The 20681-nt window shown below is 41.9% G+C and overlaps 1 protein-coding gene across 2 annotated transcripts in view; it reads right to left on the bottom strand.

The window, feature by feature from the left end:
* RIC8B (RIC8 guanine nucleotide exchange factor B) overlaps positions 1 to 20681 on the bottom strand; it is a 1378718-nt gene that overhangs the window by 444230 nt on the left and 913807 nt on the right. For both annotated transcript variants that reach the window (XM_044088144.1, XM_044088145.1), the window contains one exon: positions 2058 to 2202. In XM_044088144.1, coding sequence (XP_043944079.1) covers positions 2058 to 2202 — 145 coding nt within the window. The remainder of the gene's footprint in view (positions 1 to 2057; positions 2203 to 20681) is intronic.

Raw genomic sequence — 20681 nt, 5'->3', positions numbered from 1 at the left:
TTATCTGTATGGAAGGAAATTCACTATAGTTACAGTCCATAATCCCTTAACATGGCTACATCGAGCCAGTCAGCAAAACGCCAAGTTACTAAGGTGGAGCCTAGGATTGCAAGCATATGATATGACAATGTAGCATCGCAGTGCAGTTAGCAATGCCAACGCAGAAGGGCTCTCAAGACAGGGACTGGGGTAAGGTATTCCCAGGTAGGCTCAACCCTCTCAAGCAAATTTTCTCAAAGATCACTTGAAAAACTAGCTTGAGTTTTCAGGGGGGCAGGGGGGTTGGAATGTCACACTGCCAGCCCAGCTATCTGGAATTTTGTAAATAATTCTATGTCATTTGTGAATATTGATATGATTTATACATAATTGTATGTTATGTACTGAGCTTCAAGAATGTAACCACAGCATGCCCTGCTGGCTTAGAACAGAAATGTATAAACACTGTTGTAATTGTGTATATTTTTAACAGTAGAAACTAGAACATACAGAGTTAACTTGCAAAACTTCACGAAAATAAGTTGAAATTAAATTGTTTTACGATTGTGCTATAAATGTTCTCTCTCAGTTTCAGTGTAGCAGACACAATGTCTAGAACTAGAAGTTTTTTTGTATTGTCATGAAATGGAATTAATGGGTTTGAGATGCAGAAGTGTTTGATTGCTTTATGACTTCCTAGCAGCTGCACAATTCTGAGCAAACATCTGAGAGAGATGTATTTTTTACCGAGATGTTAAATTCAGTTAGTTTCTGACAAAAGGGGGTTTAGCTTGGAAACTGAAGTTAGGTGACAAAAAGTGGTGTCATCCAAGCTATCCCAGCAGTAATATTTGATATTAATTTAAGAACTCTCTAAGAGAGAGACTAGGCATTTTGTATGTTGCCTTTGACCTGGAAACATCCCTTCATCATCACCATCCACACTTGCCCTGCTGGAAGTAAGTTTCTAGGGCTTAGTAACTCTTTTAGATATAGTTAGGAATATAGTAAAGATTAGTTTAGATGTTATCTGTATTTATATGAGACTGTGCTGCAATGTTGTTTTAAATAGTTCCTGTGAATTTGAGCTCTGAAGTTACTGTATTGATTTACTGAGTATTATCTTGTTCTTTTATTATTTATTATTAAATATATTTAAAGCCATCTTTGCGAGACATATTTAAGCTCTTAAGAGTATTTGCATATCTATTTGGTGACATTACAGGCCATTTCTAACAGCCTGGCTTGGTGAGACTACCATTTGGATTAACAGCAACATTACACAGTAGGACTGGACACCCTTTGTTAAGGGCCTTAAAAGTAGCTGATAAGGGGTTCTGGTGGCAGTGGTAACTACCTTATAGTCTGTGCAGAAGGGGGTATAGCTAGTAATCCTCATCCAGTTCCATACTCTTGCCCTATGTTTTTGTTGCACAACTGTATTATAGTATCTATCTTTGAGTGACTCTAAAGTGCTCTGTTTTTCTTTCCTACCACATTTTCTAAAAATGCTGTTTAACCACAATATTATAAAGGACATGATCCAGCGATGAACACTGTGGTGGATACTACTGAACCTTTTATCAGAAACACTAAATAAAACAACGCATTCACTTACTTCCAGATATGATGTGGAAAATCACAACAGCACGAAGATCTGAAGTGGAATGTAAATGGCACACATAGGTATACAGCTTCAGAGAAAAATACAAAGAAAAAGGCAATGATGATAGGAGAAATGTGCTACCACTCCCCTTACATATTCATATAAGGAATTAAATACCCACATCTTATTACAACAAAGTTAATTGCAGTGGTACGTAGTTATATACGACTGGAACTCATGTTAAACTTTTCGCACCAAATGGACCATTAAATCCAGTTTCAAGCTGCAGTAACCATTTCTGAGCAATAACATTTATGTGTACAAAGGCCTACATTTAAAATGATCTATAAATACCTGTGCAACAATAGCCAATACATTACAGAGAAATGGTTTGAATACACGAAGTTGAGTGACAGCCAATGTGATTTAGTAGCGGACATAAATAGGGACAAGGATACCAACATAAGCATACCTCTTTCTTTACACAGTACAAAAAGGAATTCAGCAGCTGTCTGCTTCACACCAGTATCAACATGTGTCATAAGGCGAACCAGTTTGTTCCGTGTTGTTGTTCCAACTTCAGGACGATTGGATAAATCTTTCAAAGGAGGAAGAACCTAAGTTTCAAACAAGTGAGGGATTCAAAATTCTTCAATATTAAAATGCTATCAGTATTCTTAATAATGGTGAAAACATCTCACAACTTTCATTCAAAGAAGACTCACTTTATAGAGTTCAACCTTTTTTTTTTTTTTAAGAAAATTTTACAGACGCCCAAAAAAGTCACTACCTCCCCAGACTGTATCTGTTAATCTTAGAAAAAAATTTCTTATTACTGTCATTTTTAAACTAGCAATAAACTGCAAAATGCTAAACAGAAATTTGGTAAGAAATAAGAAAAACATGTACAACAAGGATCTAATTTCTACATAATTGCCCAAAACAGAAATTACATCATAAAAAAATATAAACGACTCCAAAGAGACTTTACAAAAAGAATCAAACTGAAAGGCATGCTCTTCAGGAAGTTTTACTACAGGAGAAGAACATTTTTTTTGTTTAACTACAAGAGAAAAAATGACAAGACAGGCAATCATGATTCTATAACACGATACAGACAAATGCCAATTACTGCTCAAGTAAATGGCTGCAAACTGCTGCATCAAAAACTGACTTACTCAACATGCTGGCTTTTTCAAGTGTACAACTGTACTGAGTAATCACTTACTGTTGAAACAGTATAGGTCTGCACCATGTAATCTGTAGCCATCAAACATGAAAAATGCAATGCTAGGCAAAATAGACATCACAAAAATATATTAAAATGAAACAAAAATCAAAAGGCAGGTGCAAAGAAAAATTCAATTTATTCAAAAAAAAAAAATAAGCATTTTCATTTAAATTTATCCGACATCCTCAAACTATGAAACAGTATTTTAAGTGGGAAAGCCAAGGATCATTTAATAATATTTTAAAGCAAGTCGAATCAACCACTAGTATTCTGAAACAAATAAAAATGGACAAAAAGGAAAACATCCAATGGGGTTATGGAGCAAACCCAATCAACCAACAGGAAAAAAAAACAATGGGGAGAATAAAAATAAGATTCAAAAACTAATGGGGTTAGAGGATACCAAGTCTTTAGACATAAGGCTTCTGGTTCAGCTTTCTGAGTTTTAGAAGGGTACTAATGGAGGTGGCCTCAACAGGGCTAGGGATGCAGCAGGCATTACCAAATCTGCCACTGCAGTGCTTTCTGTTCTAATAAGGACATGTGATCTCTATTCATAATGTCTACAAGAACTCATGCCATCACACGGTGTTAAGAGAAAAAGTTTTAAAAACATACTGTTATTTGTCTTTTTCCTGTTCTTGCAAAATGAACATATTATTTGTTGGGATATGCCTATCAAAGATGGGTCTTATCTGTGAACAAAATGCAGCATTGGTTATGAACCTGAATAATATCTGTTTTCTGCATTTCAGAATAAAGAGATTTGGTTATAGCTCAGTGAAGCCTGGGATAAGGACGCACGGCCAAGTAAGAGTTAATTTACTGGGGCAGGCTGTGTGTCCTGGAAAATTTGAGCTACCATTGTTGAAATGAACATTCTGTACTTCTTGAACATTCTGTACTAGCTGTTGGTTTGAGGTAATTTGTGATAATCATGTTTATCCTACATGTTTTTCATAGCCAACTGTCAATGGTCAGAAATGTAACAAAAAGTTGTTTTGCTTGCAGTATAAAAGTTGATGTCAGTAAACAAGTTGATCAGATCAGAGGAGTTGGCCAACATGCTGGGTTAATCTGGTTAACTGTTAATAAAGGAAAATTCATCACCTGAGACAGATGTGACTCGTTTGAATTTTTTCTTGTGCTGAAGGTAAACAGCAATTAGCAACAGTCCCATTGATGCAAGATGAAGGTAACTTAACGTGTCTGTTGAAATTACTCTTCAACAAAACTGAAAATAAGTGCAAAGATGAAACTCAGCGTTTTCCGGTCATAAGCAAAGTTGAGAAACCGCCTGCAGCGATTTCCTATCCAGGTTCGTATATGTGCATTTCCAGAGATGGCACAGGGAAAAATTATGGCAATATGGGACAGAACTATTGCAATGTTACTGTGAATGGCAATGGGAATCCATTTCAGGAGAACCAAATTCATAGTTTAGCAGACGTATGGTGGTTATGTGGAGACAACAAACTCAGATCAAGGTTCCTGGAAGGGAACTTGTGCACTTGTAAAGTTAATTCTGCCATTCTATATTTTCCCAGTTCCAGCAAGCAATTTCGTTAGAGAACTTGAAATAAAGCCGAAGTGGTTGAGTAGGAGAAAAAGAGAGGCACTGAAGCAATCTTTCAATAACGGTGTCTACATCGATAGCATTGGCGTACCAAGAGGTGTACCTGATGAATACAAAGCAATAAACCAAATAGCAGCTGGTTTTGCATCCATCTTTGTCTGGATTCAACCTAATAAGAATGTGGACTGGATCAACTACATTTACTATAAACAGCAGCGTTTTGTGAACTATACCAAAGATGCATTAAAAGGTATTGCTAAACAACTGGAGGCCACTTCGCAGGTGGCATGGCAGAATCGAATTGTGTTGGATATGCTCCTGGCCAAAGGAGGAGGAGTTTGCAAGATGTTTGGGACTTTCTGTTGTACATATATTCCAAACAACACTGCGCCTGATGGAAGTATCACTCGAGCTTTGAAAGGTTTGGAGATGTTATCCGAAGAATTGGCAGAGAACTCTGAGGTAAATAATCCCTTTACAGATTTTCTACAAGCGTGGTTTGGAAAATGGAGTCATCTCATCAGCAGTTTCCTGATGTCTGTCGGAGTCGCTGTGGCTATCGTGGTGGTATGTGGTTGTTGTTGTATACCTTGTATCAGAGGTCTTCTACTAAGACTGGTTGATACTGCTGTTATGAAGACGATGTACCAGCAATTGCAACAGACTGGTGAAAGTGAATACATTGAAATGTGACTCTCTGCAAATGTTTTTGAAGTTTAAAAATTTTGTCTTGCCAATGAAGTAATGTATGCAAAGAAAAACTTAGTTTTTACCATATATTGCTGAAATAAAAGACAAATAAAAGTGTTTTCAAGGGGGAAATGTTAAGAGAATAAGTTTTAAAAACATACTGTTATTTGTCTTTTTCCTGTTCTTGCAAAATGAACATGTTATTTGTTGGGATATGCCTATCAAAGATGGGCCTCATCTGTGAACAAAATGCAGCATTGCTTATGAACCTGAATATCTGTTTTCTGCATTTCAGAATAAAGAGATTTGGTTATAGCTCAGTGAAGCCTGGGATAAGGACGCACGGCTAAGTAAGAGTTAATTTACTAGGGCAGGCTATGTGTCCTGGAAAATTTGAGCTACCTTTGTTGAATTTAATATTTTGTACTTCTTGAACATTCTGTACTAGCTGTGGGTTAGAGGTAATTTGTGAGAAACATGTTTTTCCTATATGTTTTTCATAGCCAATTGTCAACGGTCAGAAATGTAACAAAAAGTTGTTTTGCTTGCAGTATAAAAGTTGATGTCAGTAAACAAGTTGATCAGATCAGAGGAGTTGGCCAACATGCTGGGTTAATCTGGTTAACTGTTAATAAAGGAAAATTCATCACCTGAGACAGATGTGACTCATTTGAATTTTTTCTTCTGACACACGGGTTGCTGTGCTTGAACAGGATATGTTAGAGGTGTTTAATATATCTTGGTGCTAGACTTCCACAAACAAAATGGTGGCAAGTGGGGCATAAGATGACATAAACCACCTTGGTGATATTGCAGTAGAGTAAATACGGGGATGTAGCAAGGAAATTTTATTTTGTACTCACAAGCTCTTAGTGTTAGCCCCCCCCAAACCTATCACTTAAAAATGGACACATTTTTGAAAATGCTGCCCCCAAAACACTTGATAAATGTAAGTAACATATTCAACAATTCCCCCTAAAACTATTAAAAATACTGTTTGTAGATTAGCAATAGTGTAGTTGTTGTTAAAGGCATTCATTTACACAGCTGTAGACATAATATGACATGAAAAAAACATGTTTAAATGGTACTCAGAAAAAAATGTACTCAATAGAGTGCAAAGTGTATGCCTGATTACACCCTTGAGCAAATACTGCAGTCCCAGCATGAAGAAGTGATCGATCTAAGGCTAGCATCGTTTTTGTGGCTTGTGAGCTTGCTGATATACACAGACATGCATTTCATGTTACTGGCCCTTTTGTTTGTGAAAACTGGGCCATTTTCTAAAATTTCCACCAACATCTCTGTTCCCCTCAATTATTCTCCAGCCATTTCTAAGAATGCTTTCTGAATGCTTTAGGGATAAAACTGTAAGCAACATCCATAGCTAAGCTGCAGCTGCTGTTCATCCCTCCCATGGACAAGCACTGTCCTTTCGCAGACAGGAAATGTGCTGTGCACAGATTTTTATTTATTTACTCAAAGTTTGTAGCTGATAATATATTTATATACTTATTTGATAAGACAGTATTTATGACTAACTGGTGACATGACTGTTTGCATCCACCTCCACTAACACTACTGTTCTGAAAACTGCCAGGTCCCCAGCCAGATTATCAGGGATGGTGACAATTTATTATCATGCACTAAGACAGATGACATTTGTGTTGCAGAGTATTACCTGCCTTACCTGGACATTACTGTGTAGTTTTGTATGTTAAGAGCTTATTTAAAGCAAAATTATTCTTGGCAAATGAGCACTGAAAGGCAATGAAGAACAGAAAGATTGATGGGGGAGGGGGTTGGGTGCTAGGCTGAACAGTTCAGTGTGAAGCTTATTCCTGAACATGGATGGTGTACACCCATACCCAATCCAATAGTGCATATTTCTTTATGCTCTTGTGGCCAGGATACACTTAGTAAGTTGTTTAGTGATTCATATTTATGCTCTTTATTTGTACTTTAATATGTTTGGCACTAGTGATGTGACTCGAGAGACCAGACTCCGGGTGGCTTAAGATTTTCAAGATTTAAAGCTCTACATTTAGGGGTGGGCAGTGGCAGATATCACAGCACAACACAGTAGTCCCTCTTCACTCTTCATCTCCCTTTACATTGACTGGCAGTGGTGGGATTCAAACCCCATCTGTATGGCACCATCATTAATTTTTGAGGGGTGATAGAATAACCAGGTTAAAGTTCCTGATGTACATCTTTAATCAGCATATGCTGACCAATGTGCTGGCCCACATGCTGGGTATAGTGTTGAAACCTTTTCAAGGGACACTGGCCTTAAGTCTACTGAGGTTCTTCCTGCTTAAACTGAAGATCTCAAACGTGTCTCCACAGTGTGGCTGAGCCACTGCTGTTGATGGGGCTATAAATTGTCCAATTTGTAGTTTCACAGGTTCCTTATTTTGCACTGTTTTTGTACTGATGTACTATGGGACTCTGGTTTGTATAACTGGCTCCTTCTGCTGTTTATTTCATTGAGTCCTGGGTTCCTGTAGCAACCAGACATGGTATGGACAGAGATCCAGGTGGCCGCTTCCAAGATGTCCCTGGTAGGTACTCTTCTGAGGAAGGCAGTGGAAGTGGAGGTTGCCCTAGTGGAGTGGGTACCGATAGACTTAGGGATGGGTTTGCCATGTAGTCTGTAGCAAAAATGGATACAGTGTGAAATCCATTTGGAAATGGTTTGTTTGGAGATGGGCTTCCCCTCTGCCCCTGGAGCAAAGCTTACAAGAAGCTGGTCTAGCTTTCTGGATGGCTTAGTACGGCCCAGATAGTATCTGCGCTGTCTGTGCATGTCTAGTGAGTGTAGAATTCTTTCCCCCTTGTTTTGAGGGTTGGGAAAGAAGGTGGGAAGGTGTATGGCGTGGTTAAGGGGCACATCAGATACCACCTTGGGCATAAAGGAGGGGTTAGTCCTCAGGGAGACTCTGTCTACATGGAAAATGATGAAGGGCTCGACAGCCATGACAGCTTCCAGTTCAGAGACCCCTCTGGCTGAGGTGATAGCTAGTAGGAAGGCAGTCTTCCATGAGATGTATTTCAATTCCGTTGAAGCAGCAGGTTCGGAAGGTGGTAATGTTAGTTTTTCTAACACATAATTCAGGTCCCAGGGTGGTGTGGTAGGCCTTCTGGGAGGCCTAATATTAGAAGCCCCTCTGTGGAATTGCTTAATCAAAGAATGAAAGAAGAGGGGTGGGTCTGAATCATAATGGGCAGAGATGGCCAAGGCATGAATTTTAATAGAGGAGAAAGATAGGCTACTATTGAGGAACTCTGCTAGGTAATCCAGGATGAGAGGGATGGAAGGTTGGGAGGTACTGCCCCCTTTGGATTGTTTCCAGGAGCAGAATCTTTTCCATTTTCCTGCATATGATTTTCTTGTGATGGGCCTTCTGGCCTCTGTGATGATGTCCAGGACCTGCATGATTAACAGGGACTCCTTGTTAGTTTTTAGTGTATAAGCCATGCTGAAAGACAGAGTCTGTAATTCTGGGTGCAGTACCTTCCCCCTCTCCTGGGTCAAGAGGTCTGACATCAGGGGAAGCAGTTTTGGGGGCTGTAAGGTCAGACTGAGTAATAAGGGATACCAATGCTGTCTGGGCTAGTCTGGAAGAATGAGAATGGCCTTTGGTCTCTCCTCTCTTATTTTGACCAGAATCTTGGGAATAAGGGGCAGAGGAGGGTATGCTTACACAAAGAGGGAGCTCCGGGGGAAGGTCAAGGCATCCATCTTCCATGCTAGGAGGTAATACTCCCTGGTACAGAACTTTTTCAGCTGGTGGTTGAGGTGCTAGGCAAAGAGATCCACTTCTGGGGTCCCCCAATCCTGAGTGATTTGCAGAAAGATTTCTCTGTGAAGCTGCCATTCATGGGGGTCCAGTAAGTTTGTCCTTAGGTGGTCTGCCAGTGTGTTGTTGATCCCTGGTAAGTATTGGGCAATCAGGTGTACCCCCATTGAGGTGGCTGTAAGCCAGAAACTCATGGCTAACCTACACAGGGGGTAAGATTGGGTGCCCCCCTGCTTGTTGATGTACCACATCACTGTGGTGTTGTCTGTTTTTATAAGGAGGACCCCTGGCCTGAGATGGGGTTGGAAGGAAGTCACAGCCTTTTGCACTGCAATTATTTCTTTTTGGTTGATGTGCAAGTAAAGTTGCTGGGCATTCCAAAGGCCTTGGGTATACCTGCCTGCTAGGTGAGCGCCCCAAGCAATGATTGAGGCATTTTAGGTGATGGTCTGGCCGGAAGGGCGGAGGATGAAGGGAAGACCCTTGTTCATAGCACAGGCCTCTGCCCACCAGAGAAATTTGGCCCTTATACATGGGATCAGAGGGAGAGTGGTCTCTAGGGACTTAAAGAACCTTTGGTGTCAGCACTCTTAAGTACCACTGAAGTTTTCTCATGTGAAGCCTGACGAGAGGTATAAGAAGGATGCAAGATGCCATGTATCCCAGGGCTTGCAGGAACTTCCTCGCAGTGAGGTGACTTCTGGAAACCAGCTGGGTGAAGTAGAGAGGCAGGAAGCTCTGCTTTTCTGGGGATAGGAAGGCCATCTGGGTTGCTGTGTCTAGCACAGCTCCCAGGAAAATAATTTTTCTTGTGGGGTTTTGTTTTGATTTTTTCTCGTTGATGGTGAACCCTAGGGAAGTTAGGAGTGATTTGACAAAGAGAAGGTTCTGGAGCAACTTTTCTTTACACTCTGCCTGAATGAGGCAGTCATCCAAGTAAGGGTAATTCTGTATATTTCTTTGTCTGCAGAGTGCTACAGCCAGGGCCAAGCATTTGATGAATACTCTGGGAGTAGTAGATAAGCCAAAGGGTAGTGCAGGGAACTAAAAGTGTTGATAGCCTGTTCTGAAGTGCAGGAATTTTCTGCACGATTATCTGATGGGTATGTGGAGGTAGGCATCTTTTAGGTCTAGTGTCACAAGCCAGGCATTTTGTGTGAGCATAGGCAGGAGCTGCTGCAAATTTAGCATTTTGTATCTGGGAACCATCAAGGAGGTGTTCAGTTTGGATAGATCCAGGATGGGTGCCAAGTGCCCTCTTTTCTGGGAACAAGGAATAGTCTGGAGTAAAAACCTTTTCTTGCTTGATCTGGAGGGACAGGTTCTACTGCCCCCTGGGATATTAAAGTTTGGACCTGTTTCAATGCCTCTGGCCCACTGGTTTTGGGAAACTCTGGGTACCCTCTTGGAATTGGGAGTTCACTGAAGGAGAATCTGTATCCCTGAGAAATGATTTTTAAGACCCATTGGTCCTTCGTTATAGAAACCCAATTGTCCCTGAAGAGGGTGAGCCTTCCTTCTAGTTTTTGAGTGAAATGAGGGCGGGGGTGGGGTGGGGGGGGGGGTCATTGTGAGTGCTTGCCATAGAAGCTTGGCTTAGAACTCCCTGCCTTAGAGACGGAAGTAGTCCACTGTTTGTTTATTTGCTGGCCCTGGGATAAGGGCCTGGATGGCCTGTCCCTGCGGGGCTTACCTTGGCCCTGTCTGCTAGGTGCAGGGAAGTCCCAGTACTTAGAGGAAAGTTCCTGCTGAATCTGGGAGGTTGAACTTGAAATAAATTTTTTACTCTTTGCATAGATTTTGCATTATCTTCCATCTTTTTAAGCACCTCTTCTGCTTTTTCCCCAAACAGGCGTTCCTTATCTAGGGGTGCATCAATAAGTTTAGACTTGACATGATCAGGGAGGGGTTGTTCCTTCAGCCATGCATGTCTCCTAATAACAGACCCTGTCACTGCTGTCCTGCTAGAGGCTTCTAAGGCATCATATTCACATTGTAATGAGTGTTTGGCCACTTGACAAGCAGAGTGTACTAATTCTGTCAGCTCAGCACAGTCTGGAGAGGTAACAATCTTCTGTTTTAATTGTTCCAAAGTGTGTTCTTGATATTTTAACATTTGGAACTGACAACTGAGTGCTCTGATAGCTAAGGCTGCAGAGGTGTATACTTTCTTACCCCATCTGTCCAAAGCTCTGGAGTCTTTGTCAGAAGGAAGAGGATTCTTGGCAGAACTAGTCTTAGCTCCTTTGGGTTCCTGTTTAATGACCACAGGGTCTGCAGCAGGATTCTTGTACAGGTATTTGTGAGAATCTGGTACTCTGTAGTACCTGTCCGGTTTACTTGGAGCAGGAGGCAGGGCATAAGGGGCTAAGCTGGATTCATGGAAAACATCATCCACCACTTCCAAAATAGGTGGGATGGCCAGGAGTCTGTGCTGGGGCAGGTCCAGAAATTCTGTAAGTCGTTTCTTAGACTGTGGGAAGTCTTGAGACTCCCACTGAAAATGTTCCTTGAGGGAGTGAAGGTTTTCCCCAAATGAGAGGTCTTCTGGAGGGGAGGCAGAGGAGATGGATTCCTCTGCATCTGAATCCTCAAACAGTTCAGGGATGTTGTTCCTCTTCAAAAGCAGAATAACCAGATTCTTCAGACTCTTGGTCTGTCAGAATTTCTGGAGAAGGATGCCTTTTCCTTTCAGGAGTGGGAGCCTGAGTACCTCGAATAAGGGAGATGATATCCTCCGCCATTTTAAGCATTTGAGCTTGGGGTGGGGGAGCAGTAGCAAGATGGTGGCTAGAAGCAGATTTCCTAGGGGTGGCCTGGCTTCTAGGCCTGAGCGAATTTGTCGGTCTCTGAGAAGCAGTAATCAGATGCGAAGACGGTTTTTATCTAGAATCGATAGTACGAAAGGCCTCCTTGGAAGAGGGTGCTTACGTCGTGGCTCAGGACCAAACGAGGCAGAGGCAGCCAAAGGCTTGGAAGACGAAGTAGATTTCTGCGGCATACTGGACTCTAAAAGGGTCTCGGCAGTGGCCTGCGTAGATAGTGAGTCAGGCATCAGGGGCTGCGAAAGCACCTCAATGAATTCCGGAGAACTGATAACTTGCATAGTGGTAGCATCATCGGAAGGCTTAGCCTTGTGTGGCCTATCTCTATCTTTATCTCTACGTTTTTTCGGAAAGTCGACAGATTGTTGGCTGATGGATGCCATATTCGAAGATGGAACACGAAAATAATTGTCTACAAAAAGAGCTCAATGGTGAATGGTTCTCACTGGCAATGAGGGATGTCATGGTCTGGGTCTAAACAAGTGATGCAGTAAGAATGAAAGTCTCGGTGTGGGATCTGCTTTCCACAGGCGAGACAATTGTTAACTTTTTCAGACATCGGTTAGTGCAAGCAAAAAGGGTCTCCAACGGGGTACTTTAGCTTTAGACATTTTCCTGCTGAAATACAACTTCTGGTAGCAACCGACCGGCACTCATGCAAACTGCTTCCGCTACGGGCTCCACGGCAAGAAGGACTGATGTAATGACATCGGCTGCCTTGCTTTATAGCACTGATGACCTGACGTTAGACTACAGGCGACGGCAGCCGGCGCACAAAAACACTGACTCTGGTATTCGGGCCGACCGAGGGCTACCACAGCAAGGATAACCTACAGGTGATGACTGCAACAGTGACACACAAAGAACATCAACTGGTTTATGTTTGAAGGGGAACACTTTAAACAAGTGAAGGGTGTAGCAATGGGGGCCAGTTGTGCCCCGTTGTTTGCTAACCTTGTGATGTATTCCTGGGAAAGGAAACACGTTTTGACTAGCCCTTTCCACGAAAATTGGTACTGCTACTTGAGGTTTTTAGATGACCTTTTTATTTTGTGGAAGTTTCCTGCTAGACAGGAAGACTTCTCAGACTATCTTAATGGCATTTGTGATTATTTCAAATTCACATCCAATCACTCTGACAAAAGAGTGAACCTACTTGGATGTGACAGTGTGTAAAGATGTGGATAACAAAAAATAATTTCTAAATTTATAGAAAACCCACATTCTCTAATGATTATTTAAATTTCAAAAGTTGCCATCCTGGAAATGTAAAGAAAAATATTGTCAAGGGCCAAATAGTCAGGGTGGCAAGGATGTGTTCCGAATTGGAGGTTTTTAGGTACGAGATGGGAACTCTTGTTCAGTTTTTTTTTGGATAGAGGTTACCCAAGGGACATGACCATTAACACTTGTGAGCAAGTCACAGGTGGTTGGGGTACTCGGTACATACCCTGCTGGGTATTCCCCTTGTGGAAAATAACTCACAGGTTGACAAATGGTCATATGTTCAATATATGGTTTTAACTTACGGTGACATTAGTGGAAGGGTAAGACAGATATTGGAGAAGAACTGGGTTACATTCAGGGGTAACAGTGAGATTTTCCAGTGTGTTGGTAACAGCCCAGGTTTGTATCTAGAACTGATTTCAACTTGAAATATTTGTTAGAGCACCCAAAGGTCCTGGAAAACTTAAATTCTAAGGGTATATTTAAATGTGGTGCCTGTGGTTACTGTAGGTATATCCTGGAAGAGAATAACATCTGTGTAGGTGACCCTCTTATGAAGGTCAAGAAAACTGTCGGTCAAGGGGTCTAGTATACGTTACAGTATGTACAGGATGTCAACAATTTTATATTGGGAAAACTGAGAGACCCTTTCAAAAACGTATTTATGAGCATCTATATGCAATAAGAGCCAAAAATGAAAATAATGGTTTATTTAGGCACTTTCTCCCCTTTCCACTGGATTCCAATTTGGTATTTTACAGACAGTGACATTAGAGGGGACATTGGCAAAATAAACTGGAAACAATGGAACTTTTCTGGCAACTGAGGTTAAATGCCAATACTAGTTCAGGTATTAATGAATGCCGTTCCCTAATGCCTACTTTGAAATACAAATCTACTATTTTAACATGACTGTTTTAGTTCCCTGATTTTTTATCATACTGGACCTTTAAGTAGTGATGATGTCACTAACTTTAATTGATGGGAGGTGTTTTTTCACTATTTAAACTACTTGTAACTCTGTGTATGTTGATCTGATGAAGTCCTGAATTTATATGAACGAAAGTGCTTGACAGGAGGTTTTACTTTTGTATTGAGTTTTTATCTGTGAAGTACCATTAAATTGTCCTACTACAGGTTTTCTGGGCAATTCTTTATGACGTATTTGTGTTTTATATGGTCTTGGTTTACCTCGTTGGTACACTGCTTGTTTTTACCCTTGGAACAGTAGATAGTCCAAATGGTAAAGCAGAGAATTGAAAATGTGAGGAACGCAAAGAGAAGTGTAAATACTTCCTGTATTTGGGCCAGATAGGGATATGTAGGTAGGCATCTTTGAGGTCCAAAGGTGGACACAAATACCTGAGGGCATTAGCAGTGGAAACAGAAGAGTGAGCATGCAGAAGGTGTGTACTTCAAAAAAAATGTTGAGGTGAGAGAGATCCAGGATGGGTCTCCATGGGCCATCCTTTCTTGGGAACAGAAACTGTATGGAGTAAAAGCACCTTCCTTTTTCTGACGCAGGGACCCGTTGGATTGATTGGAATAGGGGCAGCTGGTCCTTTGGTGGCTGTAGGATGCCTCATAAGAGTGGAGGAATGGCCCAAGTCAAGAAGTAACCTTTTTGTATGATTGACAAGACCCATTTGTCTAAGGTAATGCTTTTCCAGAAAAGGAGACAGTGAGAGAGTCTCTGTGAAAGGGAACAGGATGTGGAGGGGGAGGTAGTCACAGACTACCTGCCTTGTCCTGAAACAAAGGTTTCTGTGTTGGTGTCTGAGCAGGCCTGGAAGGTGGCTGCTGTTTTCTGAAACTCTTTTTGCCCCTAGTAGAGGAGGAGGAGCTGAATGTTTTCTAATGAACTGGATATTAGTAGGATAATTTCTACGGAATTCAGAGATAGCTGACACAAACAAATGTTTCAAGTCCTGTAGTTCTTTCCCGTTCTGTTGAAGGGTTTTGAAAAGTCCTGCCACTTTGGCCCCAAACAAGGCAGTATTGTCCAGGGTGGCATCTAGAAGTTTAGCCCTGATATTGTCAGGTAGGGGTTGAAGCCTCAACCAAGAGTACCTTCTGAGCACTGAGGCAGAAGCTGCAGATCTGGCCAAGGCCTCGGCCATAAATGCATCTGATTGAGTGTCTTGTCACTTGAAAGGACAAGGGGAGCAGGTTAGAGATTTGTGACTTGATGTCCAAATCAGGGAGATCAGCCAAGAGCTTGGAATCCTGTGTCAAAAGGACCAGGGAGTACTTGGCCATATGTGTTTGGTAGCTGATGGACCTAAATGCTAAAGTGGCACCTTCTTGCCAGTTCTCTCCATAGTTTTACTGTCCTTATCAGTACAAAGGACAGAGATAGAGGGTGGCAGTCTGGGGTTTTTTTTCTGCAGAGAAGGAAATGGTACCAGGTTCTGCAACAGGACATTTTATACAAAAGTTTGCCCCTTCTGGATCTTTATAAAATCTATCAGGCCTTCTAGAAGCAGGGGGATGGGAATCTGGATTTTTAGAAGCTGCTGAAAAGGCATCTAAGAAGGCAGGGAGGACTGGTGGAATGGCAGAAGGAGAAGGGGTATCTACTTGTTATAGTTCATAGTACCTCTTACGGACTTCAGACATTTCTGTGGAGTCCCATTTGAAAAACTCTCTCATCAGAGAGAGGGTTTCTCCAAAGGTAAAGTCCTCCTCTGGGGAAGCATACCCTAGAGGGAAAAGGATTTGTGAAGCATAAGATTAAGAATCCTCTGAAGAGGAATCTGAAGAGTCTTTGGCCTCTACTGAAAGAGGTTCTGCAATCTGAGGCCTAGGGCTGATAAAGGGGGGGGGGGGTCAGCCGGAGAAGAAGCAGCCATGGTAGGCCTAAGGGCCATAAAGGCATTGAACAAGCTCTGAGAGAAAGCTTGCCAATCAGACAAGCTCTCAGGAGGTGAAGACACATGTTTGGTTTTCTGTTTCCTTTTTAAAGAAGAAACAGAACTGGAGGACATAGGCCGTAAAAGCAGGGCCTAGGTTCAGGAGCCTCACTAATGGTGGAAGGACTGGTCTGGACGTCCGTAGTGAGCCAAGGTTCCCCCTCGTCAACGCCCGATGTTTGCGCTACCTCAACAGACGTGCTTTCAGACCTTGGTTTTGTGGCCTCCAGAACAGTAGCGAGCTGAGGTTCCCCCTCGTCGTCGACACCCGTCTGCATTACCTCAACAGATGTGCTTTCAGACCTTGGTTTTGCGGCCTCCAGAGCAGTACCACTACACCAGAGTCATCTGGTTTCATATGTTCCTCCAGGTGTACCTCAGCCACAGGGGGAACGTCAGGTGGAAGAGGTGCAGCAGTAGGCTCAGACTTGGTAACTTTGGCCCTCTTTTTTGGTGGATCGGCAGTATGGCCAGACGGCCCTTCCATTGCAAGAGTGAGACGTTTGAGGCATTGGTTCTCTAAACAGATATTAAGGGCATGCAGATAGCTATGAAGAGTCTTTGGGACAAAGGCCTGATAAATTGCGCAGACCTTATGGTTGTGGTTGGGCTCTAGGCAGAACAGAGACAGGTTGTAGGTATCCTTATGTGGAATTGACATATGCACTTACACTTTCCTTTTCTGGATGACATGAACCTGGGAAGCCATGCAGTGACTAACAAAGAACAAGAAAAACGGCCCCAATGGAGTACTTTTCTAAAATTGCAGGATCCAGTGGGATAGACGGACATCATTAACATATCCAAATAAACCTATAAAAAAACTTTCTTACTGCTAACATCACAGTGGCAAATCAATTTGTGGTATACCTACTGTGGCTGCTGAAGATGACTCTTCCTTTCTAAAGCCACACTCCTTTATCAAAGTACTCTGATTCTGACCTCAAATGCAGTGTTAAAATGTAAGGTGTAAGATCATACTACCAATTTTAAAAATAAGGCAGCTGCTTCCTATATTTCTGGAGGGTTTTCTACAAGGTTTTGAAGTGTTGTTCTTAACAACTATGATGAATGAAGCTAACTGTTAAAAATTTTAAATTTCAAGCAGCATGGATGTACTTAACTGTTACATTAGCTGAAATAGGTTCAGCAACATCAGAGTGGTTCATGCAAAAATTAGTCTTTTGAAAGTAGAAAGATTATTTTTTTAACTTTCTGATCTGTGCGATAAATAGCTTAAACTGATTTTCAAATATTTCATCCAGTTATAGACCCTTTCATCAGTACTAGTATTCTATGTACATTCCCAGAAACTGACTTAATTCAAAGAAACTGGTGAAACTGACAAGACTTACTTTCATATATTTTTACCATTTAAGTCCAACACCAGGCATTGCCACAACACCATCAAATAACAGAAACTGTAAATAATAGCTTACTGCTTTTTTCATATTTATTAATCAGGAATATTCAACTAGGTAGTCTCACTTTCAGTGCAGTTAACTCCAAAAATAAAAAAAAATAGAAGTGCATTTGATAAGTAAAATTAAAAAAAATGTTTAACTTCATGACAAATTAACAACAGGCCTGGTACTAAGCAAAAGATTAAATGTTCAATAATACTGACATTAACCATAAAGATCGATCAGCTAGTCTTCAAATAACTATTAATATGTGAAGACTTAGGAGACTACAGCTTCCATTTAAGTAGCAATTTCTGTTTTATCCAAGGATCCTTTGCTGCCAATTCCAGGTTCATTATTTCCTGTGGAAGTTGCAGAAATTCCTGAATCTAAGGAGAATTTATTGACTTTAATTACTAGTGGTGCATTTCTAAGCAACCATCAATAATAAGTCCAATAAGTATTTTTCATACTGAGAAGGAAAAAGTACAGTTTTGTACCTACCATAAATGTAGATGTTCGAGTGTATACCCTGCTGCAGTCATCACACTTGGGTTATCCTGTCGTCAGGCGGTCCCGCAGTCGGCCTGAATTCCAAAGTCTTGGTCTGGCGTCAGTTGCTGTCGCTTCTTCCCTGACGTCAGTGCGCCAGGGGTATATAAGAGGCATCTGACGCCATTTTCTTCAGTTTTTCTTGCCCCAGATGTCAGGTGCCCCCCCAAAAGATGATCAGTAGATAGTACCAATAATAAAAGCTTAGCACACACAAAACATCCCTCCAGCTATAAGCAAATACACCATAAAGGTTGTATCAGATTTTAAGGTATTGAAAGGTTTTAGTTAGGTCAGAGGGGATGGAGGGAGGGTAACCTGGACTGCAGCAGGGTATACACTCGAACATCTACATTTATGGTAGGTACAAAACTGTACTATGTTCATCGTGTTACCCTGCTGCAGTCATCACACTTGGGTAGAATCCCAAAGCTAAGGATGGGAGGTGGAGTCAAACAGGGTTAGAGGAGGCTAGAAGGCCCTGCAAAACTGCAGTGGCGAAGCCAGCTCTAGTCTTAGAGTAAAGTGGTAAGTGATAGTGTTTGGTGAAGGTGTGTACTGAACTCCAAGCTGCAGCTTCCAGAATATCCTTGGTTGGCACCCCCCTGAGGAAGACTGTAGATGTAGCTGCTGCCCTGGTGGAGTGGGCCTTATGTTAGCAGGAACTGGTTTTCCATGATGGGTGTAGCATACGGTGTAGCAAAAATGTATGCAATGTCCTATCCATTTGGAAATGGTCTGTTTTGAGATAGCCTTTCCTTGTGATGCTGTAGCATAGGATACAAAAAGTAGGTCAGATTTTCTGAAAGCCTTAGTTTTATCCAAGTAGTAACGTAGTTGCCTGTGAATGTCCAAGGAATGCAGGAGTCTTTCTCCTTTGTTCTGTGGATTTGGAAATAAGGTGGGTAAGTGGATGGTTTGATTTACAGCCACACTGGATACCACCTTTGGCATAAAGGAGGGGTTAGTTCGTAGAGAAACTCTGTCTTGATGAAAAATGAGGAAAGGCTCTACTGCCATTAGTGCCTGTAGCTCTAAGACTCTTCTGGCTGAAGTAATTGCTAGCAGCAGGGCAGTCTTCCATGTTATAAACTTTAAGTCAGCTGAGAAAGCTGGCTCAAAAGGTGGCAGCGTAAGTTTTTCCAGAACAAAATTTAGGTCCCAAGTTGGTGTTGGCGCTCTCCTGGGAGGCCTAATGTTTTTTGCCCCTCTGAGATACTGCCTTAGAAGTGGATGTGAAAATAAGGGAGGATCCGTGTTGTAGTGAGCTGAAATAGCTGATGCGTGGATTTTAATAGATGAAAAAGAAAGTCCTTTGTGTAACATCTCAGTTAAATATTGTAGAATCTGAGGCATGTCCGGCTGAAGGGTATTTTGGCCTTTAGCTTGGTTCCAGGCACAAAATCTTTTCCATTTGTCGGAGTAGGCTTTCCTGGTGCTGAGCCTTCTGGCCTCCAGAATGACATCCATAACAGCTTGTGAAAGAGTAGCTGGCTTGTTGCTTATGTGATCTGCCATGCAGCCAAATTTAAGGTCTTGAGCTGGCTGTGTAGAATCTGACTGCCTTGCTGTGTGAGTAGAAGAAGAATTTGTGGTAAAAACCATGGTGGGCCCTGGGCCATGTTCCTTAGTAGTGGGTACCAGTGCTGGCGTGGCCAGTCCGGGGCAATGAGTATCATTCGAGGTCTCTCCATCCTGACTTTCAGCAGCACCTTTGTGAGAAGGGGCAATGTAGGAAAGGCATATACTGTCAGCATTTTCCAATTGAATGAGAGTGCGTCCATTTTCCAAGCTTGATGGTGAAATGTCCTTGTGCAGAATTTTGATAGCTGATAGTTTTGGGGATTGGCAAACAGGTCTATGTCTGGGCGCCCCCATTTTTGAGTTATCATTGCAAATACTTGTGGATCCAGTTTCCACTCGTGGGGATCCATGATGTTTCTGCTTAGGTCGTCTGCCAATGTGTTCTTTTTTCCTGGCAGGAATTGAGCTTGTAATTGAACTTGGTGAGCCAGTGCTGTGTTCCACAAGGTCATTGCTTGCCTGCATAGAGGGTAGGAGTGTGTACCCCCTTGTTTATGTACCACATTACTGTGGTATTGTCTGTCCTTATTATAAGCTGTCCTGGATGTAAGAGGTCCTTGAAGGCTGTCAGAGCATTCTGTACAGCTAGCATTTCTTTTTGATTGATGTGCAGATTCCTTTGATCTGCAGTCCATATGCCTTGAACACACCGTCCTGCCATGTGTGCCCCCTAGGCATAGTCTGATGCATCTGTTGTCACAGTTTGCCTGGCTGGGGGTAAGGTGAAAGGCTGACCCTTGTTGAGGTGACATGCCTGTGACCACCATAGAAACTCCTGTTGAAGGCAGGGAATGAGAGGTATCATTGTTTCCAAGCTGTGGCTGTGTTGAGTCCATACGCTTTTCAGGTACCATTGTAATTTCCTCATATGCAGTTTTTGTAAATGGCATTAGTAGTATGCAAGATGCCATGAAGCCCAAGGCCTGCAGAATTTTTCTTGCAGGGAGTTGGGTCTTTGTTGCCATTGTTTTGAAGTATTGAATTAGTTGTAGTTGTTTGTCTGGCGTCAAATAAGCCATCTGGGCCGTTGCATTCAAGCTGGCACCCAGGAATGTCATATTTTGTGAGGGCACTAGTTTTGATTTCTTTTCATTTACTGTGTACCCTAGGCAACTTAGAAGGTGTTTTACAAAAGTCAGATGTTGTAAGAGAATGTCCTTGCTTTCTGCTTGGATGAGGCAGTCATCCAGGTATGGGTATATTTGAATTCCTCTTTGTCTGCAGTATGCAATTACTGGTGCCAGGCATTTTGTGAAGACCCTGGGTGCAGTAGATAAGCCAAAGGGCAGTGCA

Source organism: Protopterus annectens, chromosome 11.part0, assembly GCF_019279795.1.
Source record: "Protopterus annectens isolate FY-2018-M chromosome 11.part0, PAN1.0, whole genome shotgun sequence".
NCBI classification, from domain to species: domain Eukaryota; kingdom Metazoa; phylum Chordata; order Ceratodontiformes; family Protopteridae; genus Protopterus; species Protopterus annectens.
The sequence above is the reverse complement of the archived record's forward strand: the minus strand, read 5'-3'. Positions and strand labels throughout refer to the sequence as shown.